Raw genomic sequence first — 18,161 nt, forward strand, 5'->3', positions numbered from 1 at the left:
AAAAATGGGATTATTTGAATGGTTAAATGCAAATTTCATCATTGTGGAATCATCTGCTATGCTTGACTACAATAAATCTATTCAACTGTGCTTAATGTTTGAGTGTCAAAGCTTATCATCACTTTCTGTGCTCATTTATTTGTCCCTCTCGTTTTCAGATCCACTGGCCTGTGGCTCCTCTGAGGAAGAATGAGTGTGTTCTGTCAGGGAAGGACATCAACGTAAGTGTCCACTTGAATGATAAAGTCGTTCATGCTCAATCATCTTCCTTATTACATTGTCTGTTCTTTACACATAAAAGGACGACTGAGTGTGGATGTGAATTCTTACTGTGGCGGTACTTCCAAGACCACTCAGAAACTATATATCCAGTAGCAGTCAAAAGTTTGGACACAACTACTCTGTATTTTAACTATTTCTACATTGCAGAACAGTACTGAAGATATCAAAACTATGACATAACATATGGAACATGTATGGAATGATGTGGTAAGCAGCCCTATTCCACAACTCCATATTATGTCAAGAAGCACTCAACTAAATAAAGAGAAATGACATCCATCATTACTTTAAGACATGAAATGTTTTTTTTAATTAATAAAAATAAAACAACAACAACATTGAATTAGAACTTGTGTCCAAACTTTTGACTGGGGTACTATAACTGTTTTTCAGACAAGTCCAAGGGAGCTATTCAGAAGCTTTGAGCATTTCAAGAGAAAACATAAAACACATCAGTACATCAGACTGTGTTCTGAATGTACATTTCCTTCCATAGTCAGATATTACTGGGAAAAAAAAAGAAATATTGCACATATTTTAATCCTTGGTTTGAGTCTGTGTTTGACTATCTGGTACTCATTTGATTAAACCAGCTTGTTACCATTAAGAATATTTGCATAACAGAATTTGACAGAAATATGAAAAAAAAATCTGAAGCTTGCTACATTTGAATAGAAACGCCCATTATGTGAAATAACTTATCTTAGTTTTGCATTCGTGTGGTTTTTAGGGTGAGTGTGGGAACTTCATCCGGCTGATTGAACCATGGAACCGGACTCACCTGTACGTGTGTGGAACAGGTGCCTACAACCCCATTTGCACCTATGTGGACAGGGGACAGAAATCACAGGTAAAGCATCTGGCACAGATAACCCTCTGGGTTGTAACCCCCTGAGTCATGAGGTCAAAACTCCCTTCCTTAGTCATTGTTTCAGAATATTATAAAGGAATGCACTCACGCTGGATCAAACTAACCGTTTCTGACTTAAAGGAGAATTGAAGGCAGATTTTTTTATTATCAAAATTCTATTTATCTCATTTTATTAAATATAGTAATGCATTTTTGATAGGTATTTTGTCACTGCTATAGCAAGTTATGAGTGTTTGAAATATGCTATGTAATATATCCGCAATGGCCGTAAATGAGATTCGCTGAGACCTGTGCGAGACTTCGCAGGATGGAAGTAAAACGTACAGCGGAAATCAAAGTGACCAACATCTGCCAACGTTGTCAGAAGAGGCGCACGCCCTCTTTCGAATGCTAACGTAATCAAGCCGGAAGTTTTGTTTGTTTTGACAGCAATCAGGAAAGTTTGAAAAAAGTAGGCAGTAATCGTCATTTAAACTCGTTTTTGTGCAATATTTTGTTTGGAAAACAGTTTTCAAAATGGCGGCACTGACACCTGGCTGACACTTCACTTTTCCAAGTCTTGCACAAGTCTCGTGAAGATCACGCGGATAAGCAACGCCTGCCGTGGACCAAACGAACTAAATTCAACATGGCTAAATACAAATAGACCAATAAGTATAATATTTAATTGCAATCAGATGCCAATACGAGTCACGATTTAAGGTTACTAAAACCAAAAACGTAATTGAATAACACGTTAATTAAGAAATAAAGCAAGTTTAAAAATGACTTCAGGTCTCCTTTAAAACCATTGAACCACATTTGACCACGGCACAGTTTATGTATAGTCATAAAACATCTTCATTGGAGAATGTCTTCTACTGCAGGATTAGTCTCAATTGCCGTCATTGATGAACCCGATCCAGGCTTGAGGTGAACCATGTTTGGTTGGCTTGGCCAGAATTGCAGCAGTAGGGTGGCCAGTTCCTTTCTGCGCACTTTCTCTCTCTCTCTCTCTCTCTCTCTCACACACACACACACACACACACACACACACACACACACACACACACACACACACACCTATGGGCAAATTAGAGTAGCCAGTTAGCTGAACTGCATGTCTTTGAACTGTGGGGGAAACTGGAGCATCTGGGGAAACCCACACAGATATTACATTACATTACATGGCATTTAGCAGACGCTCTTTTCCAGAGTGACGTACATCAAGTGCAAAAGTCAGGTACATGAAGTGCTGAACTTCTAGACAAGAAAGTTCTAGTGCCAACTGAACAAGTGACCGCAATACCTAGTGTAATATTCTGTTGAAATACAACCCCGATTCCAAAAAAGTTGGGACAAAGTACAAATTGTAAATAAAAACGGAATGCAATGATGTGGAAGTTTCAAAATTCCATATTTTATTCAGAATAGAACATAGATGACATATCAAATGTTTAAACTGAGAAAATGTATCATTTAAAGAGAAAAATTAGGTGATTTTAAATTTCATGACAACAACACATCTCAAAGTTGGGACAAGGCCATGTTTACCACTGTGAGACATCCCCTTTTCTCTTTACAACAGTCTGTAAAGGTCTGGGGACTGAGGAGACAAGTTGCTCAAGTTTAGGGATAGGAATGTTAACCCATTCTTGTCGAATGTAGGATTCTAGTTGCTCAACTGTCTTAGGTCTTTTTTGTCGTATCTTCCGTTTTATGATGCGCCAAATGTTTTCTATGGGTGAAAGATCTGGACTGCAGGCTGGCCAGTTCAGTACCCGGACCCTTCTTCTACGCAGCCATGATGCTGTAATTGATGCAGTATGTGGTTTGGCATTGTCATGTTGGAAAATGCAAGGTCTTCCCTGAAAGAGACGTCGTCTGGATGGGAGCATATGTTGCTCTAGAACCTGGATATACCTTTCAGCATTGATGGTGTCTTTCTAGATGTGTAAGCTGCCCATGCCACACGCACTAATGCAACCCCATACAATCAGAGATGCAGGCTTCTGAACTGAGCGCTGATAACGACTTGGGTCGTCCTTCTCCTCTTTAGTCCGAATCACACGGCGTCCCTGATTTCCATAAAGAACTTCAAATTTTGATTTGTCTGACCACAGAACAGTTTTCCACTTTGCCACAGTCCATTTTAAATGAGCCTTGGCCCAGAGAAGACGTCTGCGCTTCTGGATCATGTTTAGATACGGCTTCTTCTTTGAACTAATAGAGTTTTAGCTGGCAACAGCGGATGGCACGGTGAATTGTGTTCACAGATAATGTTCTCTGGAAATATTCCTGAGCCCATTTTGTGATTTCCAATACAGAAGCATGCCTGTATGTGATGCAGTGCCGTCTAAGGGCCCGAAGATCACGGGCACCCAGTATGGTTTTCCGGCCTTGACCCTTACGCACAGAGATTCTTCCAGATTCTCTGAATCTTTTGATGATATTATGCACTGTAGATGATGATATGTTCAAACTCTTTGCAATTTTACACTGTCAAACTCCTTTCTGATATTGCTCCACTATTTGTCGGCGCAGAATTAGGGGGATTGGTGATCCTCTTCTCATCTTTACTTCTGAGAGCCACTGCCACTCCAAGATGCTCTTTTTATACCTAGTCATGTTAATGACCTATTGCCAATTGACCTAATGAGTTGCAATTTGGTCCTCCAGCTGTTCCTTTTTTTGTACCTTTAACTTTTCCAGCCTCTTATTGCCCCTGTCCCAACTTTTTTGAGATGTGTTGCTGTCATGAAATTTCAAATGAGCCAATATTTGGCATGAAATTTCAAAATGTCTCACTTTCGACATTTGATATGTTGTCTATGTTCTATTGTGAATACAATATCAGTTTTTGAGATTTGTAAATTATTGCATTCCATTTTTATTTACAATTTGTACTTTGTCCCAACTTTTTTGGAATCGGGGTTGTATCAATACTCAAACAGCCAAGGAAACAAACCAACCATACAAAGTACAACTAAATAGAGAACTCAAATGGCTAACACCAGGCTAGACATTATACAGCCTGGGTTGGTCTAGACCAAAATGCAGTTACACAGTGGGCAGGGAAGAGGTGCAGCCTGAAGAGTGGAGTCTTCAGTCTGCACTTGAAGGTGGTCAGGGAGTCGGCAGTTCTGACTTCAATGGGAAGGTCATTACACCAACGGGGAGAACATGCAAACTCCACACAGAAAGGCCCCCATCAGCCACTGGGCTCTTGCTGTGGGGCGACAGCATTAAACACTACACCACCGGTCCACCCTTAGTCTCAATATGTTACTAAAATCCAAGTCCATAATCTGTAGAATTACGGATTTGTTCAGCAAAATTGAGGCTTACACCCATTTCCACAGCATATTGGTAACGTTGTGTGCCTGGGTATACATTTCACAGTAAGAATGATTATCATTTCATTGCCTCATCCTTGATCTCTCCATCTTTCTTAAAAATAAGTCCAATTATTTGATAATTTGTTAATTCCATTTTGTAAATGTTGGAAATCACCAACCAATAATGAGGAATGCTATTGTCAGTGGTGGCTGTCCATCACTAGCGATGATGACTGCTTCATTAGGATATGCAGAAACACAGATGGGCCACGAGGCCCCCACCAGAGTGACAGAGCTGCCCATGAATGTCTGGCCTTGTGAGCTCTCGGATACTATTCTCCTTTCCTAACGAAGTGCCTTGCACAGTAAGGTAAGACAAACGATGTCGTGCCCCCATCGTGTTGTCTTTCTGGACCTCCAGACCTGATGCCAAGTGGTACACAAAAGTGCCACAGACCTGATGGGTATGGAAGTTGCCCTGCAGTGACAACTGACTTGTGGAGTGATGCCATGCGTTGGCCATTTGAGTGGCTCTTCTGCATGCCATCTGGTGGTGTGCCATTGACCCTGTTGGGTTCATCTGCCACATTGTACCTGCCAGCACCTTATTGGTGATGTACTATTTAACCCATAGCTTGAACCCAGGCAGGTGCTACCACTCTGGGTCAGAGCGGACCTGGGAGCCATGGTGATTAAGGGGTAACTCAACTTTCCCCAATACTCAAGTCCTCCCGGACCTGAGACTCACCACCGGTTGCAGTTTAAAGTCCTACCCAGGACTAGAGGAATGCTATAGAATAATAATTGAATAATGTTGCAATAGTTACAATTAGGATAATATTTAGCAGTAGATGGATATGGTCTTGTGAATATTTATAGAACAAGTAACTCTTGTGTTATGCACAGTGTATACAGTATCGGAAATGTAAATCTCACTTTATTCAAACCTTACGCTCCATAGCTGCATGAGATAACATGAAACGCCTAAGATGTGCTCTTTGTAATTCTTATATTAATTTCTGGTTAAATTATTACTCTAAGCAATTTCAACTGCCATAAAGTGCCTCCTGGTGCTACTTCTTGATCTGAGCTGTTTTCATGAGGTGTCATTGTATTATCATCTATTTGAGTCTGAATGGCTGAGATGTTGATATTTATCATTTATTTATATTCCATTTTACCTAATCATTTTTGCATATATAGTGCACATGAATACAGCTTTACTGTTTAAATGAGAAAATAGAGGCACCTTTGTGTCTCAATAAAATGAAGCAACAATCACATAAATCGTGATTACTTGACAAACATAACCTGCTAGTTTATATTATTCTTGGATTTTTATTCTCTCTTTCTAAAATTTTAACACACATCCACATGGTGAAAGGGCTTTTGCACAATAAAAGAGCTGAGTGTGAGATTTTGATCGTATTGAGTTGGACTCATTTGTATTGTATATGTGCAGCCTTATACACAAAAGCCTTTCCCCTCTGAAAGTATTGAAACAGCAAGGTCAATTCTTTTTGCTAAACACGGAAGACATTTGGATCTGATGATTTATCTACATCTAGATTTGTTAAGCAATTTAGAACAAGGTACCTTTGGTGGCAGGCCACCCAATGTTTAGGTGAGCATGAGTATTGGAACCATCTAAAAGTAAATAACACTTAATATTTAGTCGCATATCTCTTGCTTTCAATAACTGCATCAAGCTGGGGACCCACTGAAATCACCAAACTGTTGCATTCTTCTTTTGTGAGGCTTTTCTTGCTTGTAGTGCAGCTTCTTCAGTTTTTGGGTAGTTTCTCCCATCAGTCTCGTCTTCAGGAAGTGAAATGCTGTTCAGTTGGGTTACGGTCTGGTGATTGACTTGTATAATCTAAAATCTTCCACTTTTTCCCCCGATGAAGTTCTTTGTTGTGTTGGCGCTGTGTTTTGGCTAATTGTCTTGCTGTATGATGAAGTTCCTCCCAATTAGATGAGATGCAGTTCTCTGTAAATTGTCAAACAGAATGTTTCTATCGACTTCTGAATTCATTCTGCTGCTACCTCATGAGTTACATCATCAATAAAGATGAGTGAGCCTGTTCCAGAAGCAGCCATGGAAGCCCAAGCCATGACACTACCTCCACTGTGCTTGGCCAATGAGCTCGTACGTTTTGGATCATGAGCAGATCCTTTCTTTCTCCAGATATTGACCTTTCCATCACTTTGGTAATGATGATAAGGTTAATCTTGGTTCCAAAGATTTTGTGGCTCATCCATCCATCCATCCATCCATCCATCCATCCATCCATCCATCCATCCATCCATCCATCCATCGAATTCCAATCTGGCCTTCTGATTCTTATTGCTGATGACTGGTTTATATCTTGTGTTATGGCCTCTAGCTTTCTGCTATCAATGTATAACACAATGGATTGTGATACCTTCACCTCTGCCCTGTGGAGGTTGTTGGTGATGTCACTGACTGTTACTTTCAGTTTTCCTTCTCAGCTCTCACAATGGTTTTGTCATCAACTGCTTTTGTTTTCCTTGGCTGATCCATTTTAGATCTGGTTATTAGTACATCAGTGGTTTCTTTCTTTTTCAGGACATTCTAACTTGTTGTATTGGCCATGTCCCATGCCTGTGCTATGGCTCTCATTGATTTTCTCTATTTTCTCAGCTTCAGAATGGCTTGTTTTTCTCCCATAGACAGCTCTCTGGTCTTTGTGTCGTTTTATCCTTTTTAGCAATAACTGCAGTCTTCACAGGCAAAACCCAGGACTCAAAACAAGAGTAGACATTCAGAGCTATTAGTTGTTTAAAATATCTATCTAACAGGGCCAACCTGGGCAACAAGTAATATTTTTTGATCACTTGAAAAATGGTGGGTTCAAACAAAAGCTGCCATGTTGTAAGCTGTTTAACACATCTAGATGTAAACATCAGGAAATGAAAGCTGAAGTTCTGTTCCATCATGTCATATATCTGTTTTTATCTCAAACTCAAATGTCTTCAGTGCATAGCAAAAATGGCCTTGCCATACCAATACTTTTGGAGGGGACTGGTGTGTATATGTGTGTGGTAGACTGGTGAAACCATCCACATGGTGAAATTTTAACATTTTCTACTATATTTACAGTACCAGTCAAAAGTTTGGACACTAGGTTTCATAGAAAATGTAAAGATTCTGTTCCAACAGCGACGCAGAACATCAGACATTTTTATAGCTGATGTCTGATTACAAACTGAATTGGTGAGGTGCTACATATCTATCCAGCATCTTGATCAAAGTATGCCATTTACTTTGTCACACCTAGCTGATATGGTTTTAGACGTACTGTGAATCTGGCTTCTTACCCAGTGTAATGTTTCCAAGGAAGTAGCCTAGGCAAGAATAAAAAGCAAATACAAACATTTTCTGCATCATGTTGGTGAAATACAGTGGATATAAAAAGTGTACACACCCTGTTAAAATGATAGGTTTTTCTGATGTAACAAAATGAGACCATGATAAATCATTTCAAAACTTTTCCTACCTTTAATGTGACCTATAACCTGTACAGTTCAATTGAAAAACAAACAAATCTGTTAGGGGAAATACATAAAAAATAAAAAAAATGTACAATAAGCTGGTTGCATAAGTGTGCACATCCTTAAACTAATACTTTGCTGAAGCACCGTTTGATTTAATTACAGCGTTCAGTCTTTTTGGGTTCACACCTACCATCAATTAAAATGACTCTGATTAACCCCAAATAAAGTTCAGACATTTACTCAGTTGCATCCTCCAGCAAAAGCCAGGGTTCACAGAGAGCTTACAAAGCATCAAAGGGATCTCATTGTTGAAAGGTATCAGTCAGGAGAAGGGTATGAAAAAATTTCCATGGCATTAGATATACTATGCAGCACAGTGAAGATGGTCATCAAGAAGTGGAGAAAATATGGGACAACAGTGACATTACCGAGAACTGGATGTCCCTCCAAAACTGATGAAAAGACAAGACGAAAACTGGTCAGGGAGGCTGCCAAGAGGCCTACAGTAACACTGAAGTAGCTGCAGGAATTTCTGGCAAGTACTGGTTGTGTACTACATGTGACAACAATCTCCTGTATTCTCCATGTGTCTGGTAGGGTCAAAGAAAAACATACAGGCCTGGCTAAATTTTGCAAAAAAAAATACATCAACTCTCCCAAAAGCATGTGGGAAAATGTGTTATGGTCTGATGAAACCAAGGTTGAACTTTTTGGCCACAATTCCTAAAGGTATGTTTGGCGCAAAAACAACACTGCACATCACCAAAAGAACACCATACCCACGGTGAAGCATGGTGGTGGCAGCATGGGGTTGTTTTTCTTCAGCTGGAACAGGGGCTTTAGTCAAGGTGGAGGGAATTATGAACAGTTCTAAATGCCAATCAATTTTGGCCCAAAACCTTCAGGTGTCTGCTAGAAAGCTGAAGATGAAGAGGAATTTCATCTTTCAGCACAACAGTGACCCCAAAAATGTTTTAGAATGGCCCAGCCAGAGCCCAGACCTAAATCCAATTGAAAACCTGTGGGGTGACCTGAAGAGGGCTGTGCACAAGAGATGCCCTCGCAATCTGACAGATTTGGAGCGCTTTTGCAAGGAAGAGTGGGCAAATATTGCCAAGTCTAGATGTGGCAGGCTGATAGACTCCGACCCAAAAAGACTGAATGCTGTAATTAAATCAAAAGGTGCTTCAACAGAGTATTAGTTTAAGGGTGTGCATACTTATGCAGCCAGCTTATTGTACATTTTTTATTTTTTATGTTTTTCCCCCTAACAGATTTGTTTGTTTTTCAATCGAACTGTACAGGTTATAGGTCACATTAAAGGTGGGAAAAGTTTTTAAATGATTTATCGTGGTCTCATTGTTTTACATCAGAAAAAACATTTTATTAAAAATCATTTTAATGGGATGTGTACACTTTTTATATCCACTATATATTAGTGGTAATGTAGAGCCAATAGACAGGAAAACCCCAGTAGACCCAAAAGAAAAAGTTTTTGCTTTTGGCCATTTGCCAGAATTTGGCTACATGCAGTGGATTTTCCCAGACCACCACACACACGTCCACATGCTCTGCATCTTACAGGATAACAGCATCATTAAAAACCAGTTTGACAAAGCATGCATTAGTTATCATGACACCATTTTGCCTTTTTTTTGTTTGTTTGTTTTTACCAGTGTTGTAGTCGAGTCACTAAACCTCGAGTCCAAGTCCGGTCTCGAGTCCCCAGTGTTCAAGTCTGAGTCATTAAGAAAAATTCGAGTCGAGTTCGAGTCGAGTCCACTATTGAGCTGAGTCGAGTCCAAGAACAAGACTCCATCTGCACCATTTGACGGTGCTTGTTGCTGCCTTTATGTGAAAGTGTCTCTGCTGCTGTGTTGGACTAACGTTACTGCTCGACTGCCCCATTTTAGTGAATAGGCTACAGATAAAAAGCTTGTTCATGGCTCAGCAAGCCCCGCCCACTATCAACAGACCAATGAACATAGCGTGTCACTTCCTTCTCTGGGTGGAGTCTTACCAAATGATGATTGAAGTTCGAGGTTGTCCCCGTCGTCTCCTCGATAGTTCTTCTACATATGGAACACATAGCAGTGCATTTTTTCCCAATGCATGAGAAGTCTGTATAAGCAAAGCGGACAATCCTAGGGGCTTCTCTCCAGGCATTTTAGCGCCATTAACGTTAGTTTGTTCCTGAACATGACGTACGAACAGGTGAATGTGCGTTCCCTTGCACGAAATTAGTACAAAAATTAATGTTGATATAAATATCTTCTGCCAAATTATTATGGCATGTTACAAGAAAGGAAAATCTGAGTCCCCGTCTCCAATTTACAAGTCCGAATGCAGTTAATGCACAAGTCCAAGTCAACAGTGCTCAAGTCCAAGTCAAGTCACGAGTCCTTAAAATTAGGACACGAGTCGGACTCAGGTACTACAAGCCTGGTTTTTACTAAGTATACTGCCTTGTCATTCTTAAACAACAAACTACAGTGTGAAGTGAAAGCTTAACCCACTAACATTGCTTGTCTCATAGGCTTTGCTCCAGAATCAGAATCTTCGAACAGGAGGCCGAACAAGTCGTGCAGCAGAACCCAGTGCCTCGCCTGTGCCTTATGCACCCAAGGTGGGACATAGCACCACTCAAGAGGGAGAGAGAGCAATACTTAAAGCTCCTTAAGGGATTTCTGTGGGTATTTTAGGTTCTGAGTTTTGGAAGAACAGAAATATTGTTTGATTAACTCTTAACTATACTTAACCTAGACTATAAAAGGTGTTAAATTTGTGACCAAAAAAAAAAGTTCACATTCAATTTAAGAGCATGTTTTTGTTTCTGATATCATTAGTGATGTGGCATTCGTCTTAGTTCGGTGTTGTAGGAAAGGAGAAGACAAGCTGTTCTCAGCTGCTGTTAAATGTATCAATGGGAAACAGAAATAAACAAGGGGGAAAACTGCTGATTTTGGACGCCTCATCTTGTCAGGTTTGCCTACACTTGCCCGAACAGTGCCTTTAGAGACAGTGTGTATAAAAAAAAAAAGTGCCAAACCCTTCTGACACCCACTGATTGTAGGTTATTACAACCTCAAAGAGATGAGTGAGCCAAAAAAATGAATCTGGGTTAAGCGTTAAAGTTAAGGCATGCTTGTAAAGAGTCATAGCAGAGCAAATCCTAAATGATGGCATGTTCTCCTTATTCAAGAGTATAACGTAATAGATGATTTGTCGAGACACGACTTTCATGCACAGCAGCTGTTGAATTGGAGATTTACACTTAGCTGTCTGCTTTTATCTCAAAGTTAGACATTCATCGCATTCTATATCATTTTTACGACATTCACAACAGATTCTAATCTTATTTTGCTGGAACATCCATTCTGACAGATGTTTGAATCATGCAACGGGCAGATAAATCTTTATTTACTTCATGGGGAGTGTACTTCAAAAGCCGTGCCTGTTAGATAAGGTTTCAATAGATAAAATTTGTTTTGACTGTATGTGTATCCGACAACACTCACCAAGATCTCGTGCGAGAATCAGGTTCATGTGGTAGGTGGGAAACCTGTCTCTTTTTGGTATATACACATTCGAAATAGTTTTACTAAAAATGAAACTGCTGCGACCTATATTAGTTTGATGAAATGATATACAGTGTACCGGTATGTAGTCAAAACAATTTTATCGATTAAAACGATACAGTGGGGCAAAAAGTATTTAGTCAGTCACCAATTGTGCAAGTTCTCCCACTTAAAAAGATGAGAGAGGCCTGTAATTTTCATCATAGGTATACTTCAACTATGAGAGACAGAATGAGAAAAAAAATCCAGAAAATCACATTGTCTGATTTTTACAGAATTTATTTGTAAATTATGGTGGAAAATAAGTATTTGGTCAATAGCAAAAGTTGATCTCAATACTTTGTTATATACCCTTTGTTGGCAATGACAGAGGTCAAACGTTTTCTGTAAGTCTTCACAAGGTTTTCACACACTGTTGCTGGTATTTTGGCCCATTCCTCCATGCAGATCTCCTCTAGAGCAGTGATGTTTTGGGGCTGTCGCTGGGCAACACGGACTTTCAACTCCCTCCAAAGATTTTCTATGGGGTTGAGATCTGGAGACTGGCTAGGCCACTCCAGGACCTTGAAATGCTTCTTACGAAGCCGCTCCTTCGTTGCCCGGGCGGTGTGTTTGGGATCATTGTCATGCTGAAAGACCCAGCCACATTTCATCTTCAATGCCCTTGCTGATGGAAGGAGGTTTTCACTCAAAATCTCACGATACTGTACATGGCCTCATTCATTCTTTCCTTTACACGGATCAGTCGTCCTGGTCCCTTTGCAGAAAAACAGCCCCAAAGCATGATGTTTCCACCCCCATGCTTCACAGTAGGTATGGTGTTCTTTGGATGCAACTCAGCATTCTTTCTCCTCCAAATACGACAAGTTGAGTTTTTACCAAAAAGTTCTATTTTGGTTTCATCTGACCATATGACATTCTCCCAATCCTATTCTGGATCATCCAAATGCTCTCTAGCAAACTTCAGACGGGCCTGGACATGTACTGGCTTAAGCAGGGGGACACGTCTGGCACTGCAGGATTTGAGTCCGTGGCGGCGTAGTGTGTTACTGATGGTAGCCTTTGTTACTTTGGTCCCAGCTCTCTGCAGGTCATTCACTAGGTCCCCCCGTGTGGTTCTGGGATTTTTGCTTACCGTTCTTGTGATCATTTTGACCCCACGGGGTGAGATCTTGCATGGAGCCCCAGATCAAGGGAGATTATCAGTGGTCTTGTATGTCTTCCATTTTTTAATAATTGCTCCCACAGTTGATTTCTTCACACCAAGCTGCTTACCTATTGCAGATTCAGTCTTCCCAGCCTGGTGCAGGTCTACAGTTTTGTTTCTGGTGTCCTTTGACAGCTCTTTGGTCTTGGCCATAGTGGAGTTTGGAGTGTGACTGTTTGAGGTTGTGGACAGGTGTCTTTTATACTGATAACGAGTTCAAACAGGTGCCATTAATACAGGTAACGAGTGGAGGACAGAGGAGCCTCTTAAAGAAGAAGTTACAGGTCTGTGAGAGCCAGAAATCTTGCTTGTTTGAAGGTGACCAAATACTTATTTTACCGAGGAATTTACCAATTAATTCATTAAAAATTTCCTGGATTCTTTCCCCCCCATTTTGTCTCTCATAGTTGAAGTGTACCTATGATGAAAATTACAGGCCTCTCTCATCTTTTTAAGTGGGAGAACTTGCACAATTGGTGGCTGACTAAATACTTTTTTGCCCCACTGTATATGTTACTTTTTTTTTTTTACAGAACCTGTTTTAAAGCAGCATGTTTTCATTTCGGTGGCTTAATGAGGTCATGTTTGTTTTTTTTTACCTTGTATTTTACTGTCACATTAACTTTACATTTTTGTTTTACTTGAACGACTGTTACTAACTCCAGAAGCATGGCTTGCTTTACAGAGTGTTGATAGATCCTGTTTGGGCTTTGACAGATCAATATTTAACCTAAAACTTTTATAAGTGCTACTGATTAGGAATCTGGACAATTCTGCAATCTAAGGACTGAAATATTTGTTATTCCACAAAATCAAGTTGTACATGAGCTGATAGCTATAAGCGTTGTATGACCAGATTGAAAGGAATAACTGTTTTATTCTATCCATGTTCTCTGGATTTTGAGAAATGGAACATTTTTTATTTTTATTTTTTGCAAATTCGATAAATGAAAACTTTATACAAAATGTCGGACAAAATAATTTCTGATTAGAATGCAAACAAAACGGTAGCAATTTGTGAAAAATGCAATAATAATAATTCTTGAAAAATAAAAAAGATGCATTCTTACCATCAAATACTTTTATTCCATATTTTGTTGCTTTTTTTGTGTATTTTTGGGGGTTTTGTTTTTGAGTAGAGTTTTTATTTCGTCCTCGGTTGGTTCAGCAACACGCTCCGCCATTTTTGTTTTTCTCTCCTCACGGTATATGAGCTGATAGCCTAGTAGTAGAGTAGCCAATCAGAGCATGCCATTGCTCATATCCAGTGAATGTGGATAGAGTAATTTGTATTAACGGGATGGATTGTGGTTTGTAGAGTGGATTGTGTGATGCCAGTGTTGTAGTCGAGTCACAAGTCATTAAAAAAAATTTCGAGTCCAGTCCGAGTCGAGTCCGAGAACAAGACTCCAACCGCACCATTTGACAGTGGCTGTTTTAGCACCATTAACATATATGAACAGGTGAATGTGCAGAAGGTGTGTTTATTAATACAAGTGAAGACGGTAAACAATCCAGAACAGCAGGCAAAATCGTAAAACGGTGAAACAGACAGTAGGTCGAACGAAGCACAAACAGGCTATCGTAGACTCGGCAGAATGAAAGATGAGAAACAGGAAATCAGGGCTCAGGAAACCAAACAAGGAAATAAGGCTTGGTAATGTGTCAGCAACGCAACTCAATACTTCGCAAAGTCAGTGTGTTTTCACAGTTTTTATATCAGCGTGCTGATTGCGCCTTAATCCTTTATGGTGTGCGTGCAAGAGTCCGCTTGGTGCGCATGCTGTCCAGAGCGCACCCGAGAGTTTATCTGATGCACGCACCAAGGTGTGCAGGTGTGACACTCTTTCATGAAATTAGTACAAAAATTAATGTGGCTATAAATATCTTATGTCAAATTATTATGGCATGCTACAAAAAATAAAGAAAAAATCAAAGTCCTCGTCTCCAATTTACAAGTCTGAATGCAGTTAACGTCCGAGTCCCAGTCCGAGTCATCAGTGCTCAAGTCCAAGTCAAGTCACGAGTCCTTAAAATTAGGGCACGAGTCAGACTTGAGTAATACAAGCCTGTGTGATGCCATATTATAAAAGTATGCGCTTGTGAGTGAGTAACAAATGCAGTGTGGCTACATACAGCCAGCCAACTCTGAACTATCGATGCTTTGCTTTGTCTTCTTGAACAGTGTAAGATTATATGTCCATTTCCACACTGCATTTGTTGGTTTTTCAGTGTCCAGTAGAATCCAAAAATTCCTGCAGAGACAAATTCAATGAAAAGCTACACTTTTCATACAAAACATTATTTTGTGGGTTTTATTTATTTTTTTTCTTTTGAGATGCTGACAGTGGGAAAACCAGGAAAGCTCAATGAAGCTGAGACAAGACAGCAATCAATAATGTTTTTTGTTTTTGTTTTTCACACTATAGACTTATTAATGTGGACTCTGCATGTTTCTCCCATTCCAGGAATACATTTTTCGTCTGGAGCCGGGTAAAGTGGATTCTGGGAAAGGAAAATGTCCATTCGACCCCAAATTAAACAGTGTGTCTGCGCTGATCAGTAAGGACTGTAGCCATACGTGACCACTAACTTTTTTTTTTATTATCCAGGCCTGCATTTATAGAGCTCTTTACTCATATAATGTAGCTCAACTCACACAAATGAGCAGGAGTTCATCCTTTCCCTGTGGGATCCAGTTTCGAACGTCTTTAATGCTTGTGTATCCATTTCTGCCTCCTCTTTTTCTGTTGGACTCTGTGTCTCTTTGGACAGATGGCCAGCTTTACGCTGGAGTGTACATCGATTTTATGGGAACGGACTCTGCCATTTTCCGTACACTAGGGAAACACACGGCCATGAGGACCGACCAGTACAACTCGCGCTGGCTCAATGGTACGCACATAACATGCTGAGCCACGTAACAGAGAAGGATGGAACATAGTATTATCCTGATCATGATGTGTTTTGCATCACCTCTCTTCTCATAATCAGTGAACACTTTATTTTGCCAATATATTATGTGATCAGAGCAGAATTTCTGTGTGATCGGGACTGGCGATGGATAGATAGACTGCTGTCGACGATAAATTGCAAAGATTAGTAAAAAGGGTTAGAAAAAAATCCACCTTTTGGTGATGTAACTTCAACTCACATTGAAGTCATTGATTACAGATTGAAAGTTTGTACATACTCCAGTCACCTCCAGTTTCCAGGAGTGCCAATAATAGTGGCACAAGTGTTTTTGTTGAAAATAATTATTTCTTGATGAGGGATTTGTTTTTCTCTGAATTCATTTATTTCAGTTAAAGGTTGGATTTTTCTCATTTTTTCAGTGTGAGATGAAGCGACTTCACCAAAAGGTGGATTTATTGCGAGCATTTTTTTTAAACCAATCTTTACAAGGGGGGCCAATAATTGTGGAGGGCACGATAGATACTTACTTACTTTATTGATCCCAAGGGAAATTGCAGAAAGATACAACATAAGTGTCACAAATTGAAATACAGGCGTTGAACACAAATCAGGATACAGAGGCAGATCAGACTTTACATAGACCACTGCACAGACAATAACAGAGATAAGGAATAATTTACAACGTACCAGTCGTTATCGCAAAATAGATCCGACAGGGTGCTGCAGGGTGATGTCTTGAATCACCCTGAAGAGGCTTATTTCGAAATAATGACCAGCTTGCTGTACATTATACTGCTTATTACATGGCTACTTCCTAAATAAATCAGTAATTTGGCACAAAATATTAATATTATTAATTGAAAATGGTTTTATTGCTTCTGCTAATGACGTGGTCCATAGCAACGATCTGTTATTCAGAAATATGAGATTTAGAATGCCATAATTGACCAATCAGAATCAAGGATTCAACAAAGCCATGGAATGAATACGTTTAAGGTGCATGTTATGAATGTTAAACATAGTGTCTTGCAAAAGTATTCATCCCCCTTTCTGTTTGTCCCGTTTTGTCACATTACAAGATGGAATTAAAATGGATTTTTGGAGGGTTAGCACCATTTGATTTACACAACATGTCTACAACTGTAAAGGTGCAAATTGTTGTTTTATTTTGACAGAAACAATACTTAAGACAAAAAAAAAAAACAGAAATCTGGAGTGTGCACAGATATTCACCGCCCAAAGTCAATACTTTGTAGAGCCACCTTTTGCTGCAGTTACAGCTGCAAGTCTCTTGGGGTATATCTCTATTAGCTTAGCACATCTAGCCACTGTGATTTTTGCCTATTCCTCAAGGCAAAACTACTCCAACTCCTTCAAGTTAGATGGGTTGTGTTGGTGTACAGCAATCTTCAAGTTATGCCACAGATTTTCAATTGGATTGAGGTTTGGGCTTTGACTAGGTCATTCCAGGACATTTAAATGTTTCCCTTTAAACCACTCCAGTGTAGCTTTAACAGTATGTTTAGAGTCATTGTCCTGCTGGACCGTGAACCTTTGTCCCAGTCTCAAACCTCTGGCTGACTCAAACAGGTTTTCCTCTAGAATTGCCCTGTATTTAGTGCCATCCATCTTTCCTTCAGTCCTGACCAGCTTTCCTGTCCCTGCAGATGAAAAATATCCCCACAGCATGATGCTGCCACCACCATGCTTCACTGTAAGAATGGTGTTCTCAGGGTGTTGGGTTTGCGCCACACATGGCATTTCCCATTATGGCCCAAAAGATCAATTTTAGTCTCATTTGACCAGAGAATCTTCTTCCATGTGTTTGGGGAGTCTGCCGCATGCTGTTGGTCAAACTCCAAATGTGTTTTCTTAAGCAATGGCTTTTTTTCTGGCCACTCTTCCATAAAGCCCCACTCTGTGGAGTGTACAGCTTAAAGTGGTCCTATGGACAGATACTCCCATCTCCACTGTGGATCTTTGCAGCTCCTTCAGTGTTATCTTTAGTGTTTTTGTTGCATCTCTGATTAATGCCCTCCTTGCCCGGTCTGTGAGTTTTGGTGGGCAGCCTTCTCTTGTCAGGTTTGTAGTGGTGCCATATTCTTTCCATTTTGCTATAATGGATTTAATGGTGCTCCCTGGGATATTCAAAGTTTGGGATATTTTTATAACCCAACCCTGATCTATACTTCTCCACAACTTTGTCTCTGACCTGTTTGGAGGCTCCTTGGTTTTCATGTTGCTTGCTTAGTAGTGTTGCAGAGTCAGGGTCCTTCCAGAACAGGCTGATTTATACAGACATCATGTGACATTTTGATTGCACACAGGTGAATCTTAATCAATTAATTATGTGACTTATGAAGTGAATTGGTTGGACCAGCTCTTATTTAGGGGTTTCATACGAAAGGGGGTGAATACCTATGCACACTCCAGGTTTCTGTTTTTTCATCTTATTGTTTGTGTCACAATAA

At 40.0% G+C, this 18,161-nt stretch overlaps 1 protein-coding gene across 3 annotated transcripts in view; it reads left to right on the forward strand.

Annotated features, from left to right (window-relative positions):
• The window catches only part of sema3fa (sema domain, immunoglobulin domain (Ig), short basic domain, secreted, (semaphorin) 3Fa), a 156,231-nt gene that overhangs the window by 80,292 nt on the left and 57,778 nt on the right, over positions 1-18,161 (forward strand). For 2 of the 3 annotated variants that reach the window (XM_060919287.1, XM_060919288.1), the window contains exons 4-8: positions 159-221; positions 1,013-1,132; positions 10,526-10,615; positions 15,243-15,336; positions 15,550-15,669. In XM_060919287.1, the coding sequence (XP_060775270.1) occupies positions 159-221; positions 1,013-1,132; positions 10,526-10,615; positions 15,243-15,336; positions 15,550-15,669 (487 nt within the window). The remainder of the gene's footprint in view (positions 1-158; positions 222-1,012; positions 1,133-10,525; positions 10,616-15,242; positions 15,337-15,549; positions 15,670-18,161) is intronic. The other variant, XM_060919289.1, reaches the window with a different exon arrangement.

Source organism: Neoarius graeffei, chromosome 4 (genome assembly GCF_027579695.1).
Source record: "Neoarius graeffei isolate fNeoGra1 chromosome 4, fNeoGra1.pri, whole genome shotgun sequence".
In the NCBI taxonomy this organism is placed as follows: Eukaryota; Metazoa; Chordata; class Actinopteri; order Siluriformes; family Ariidae; genus Neoarius; species Neoarius graeffei.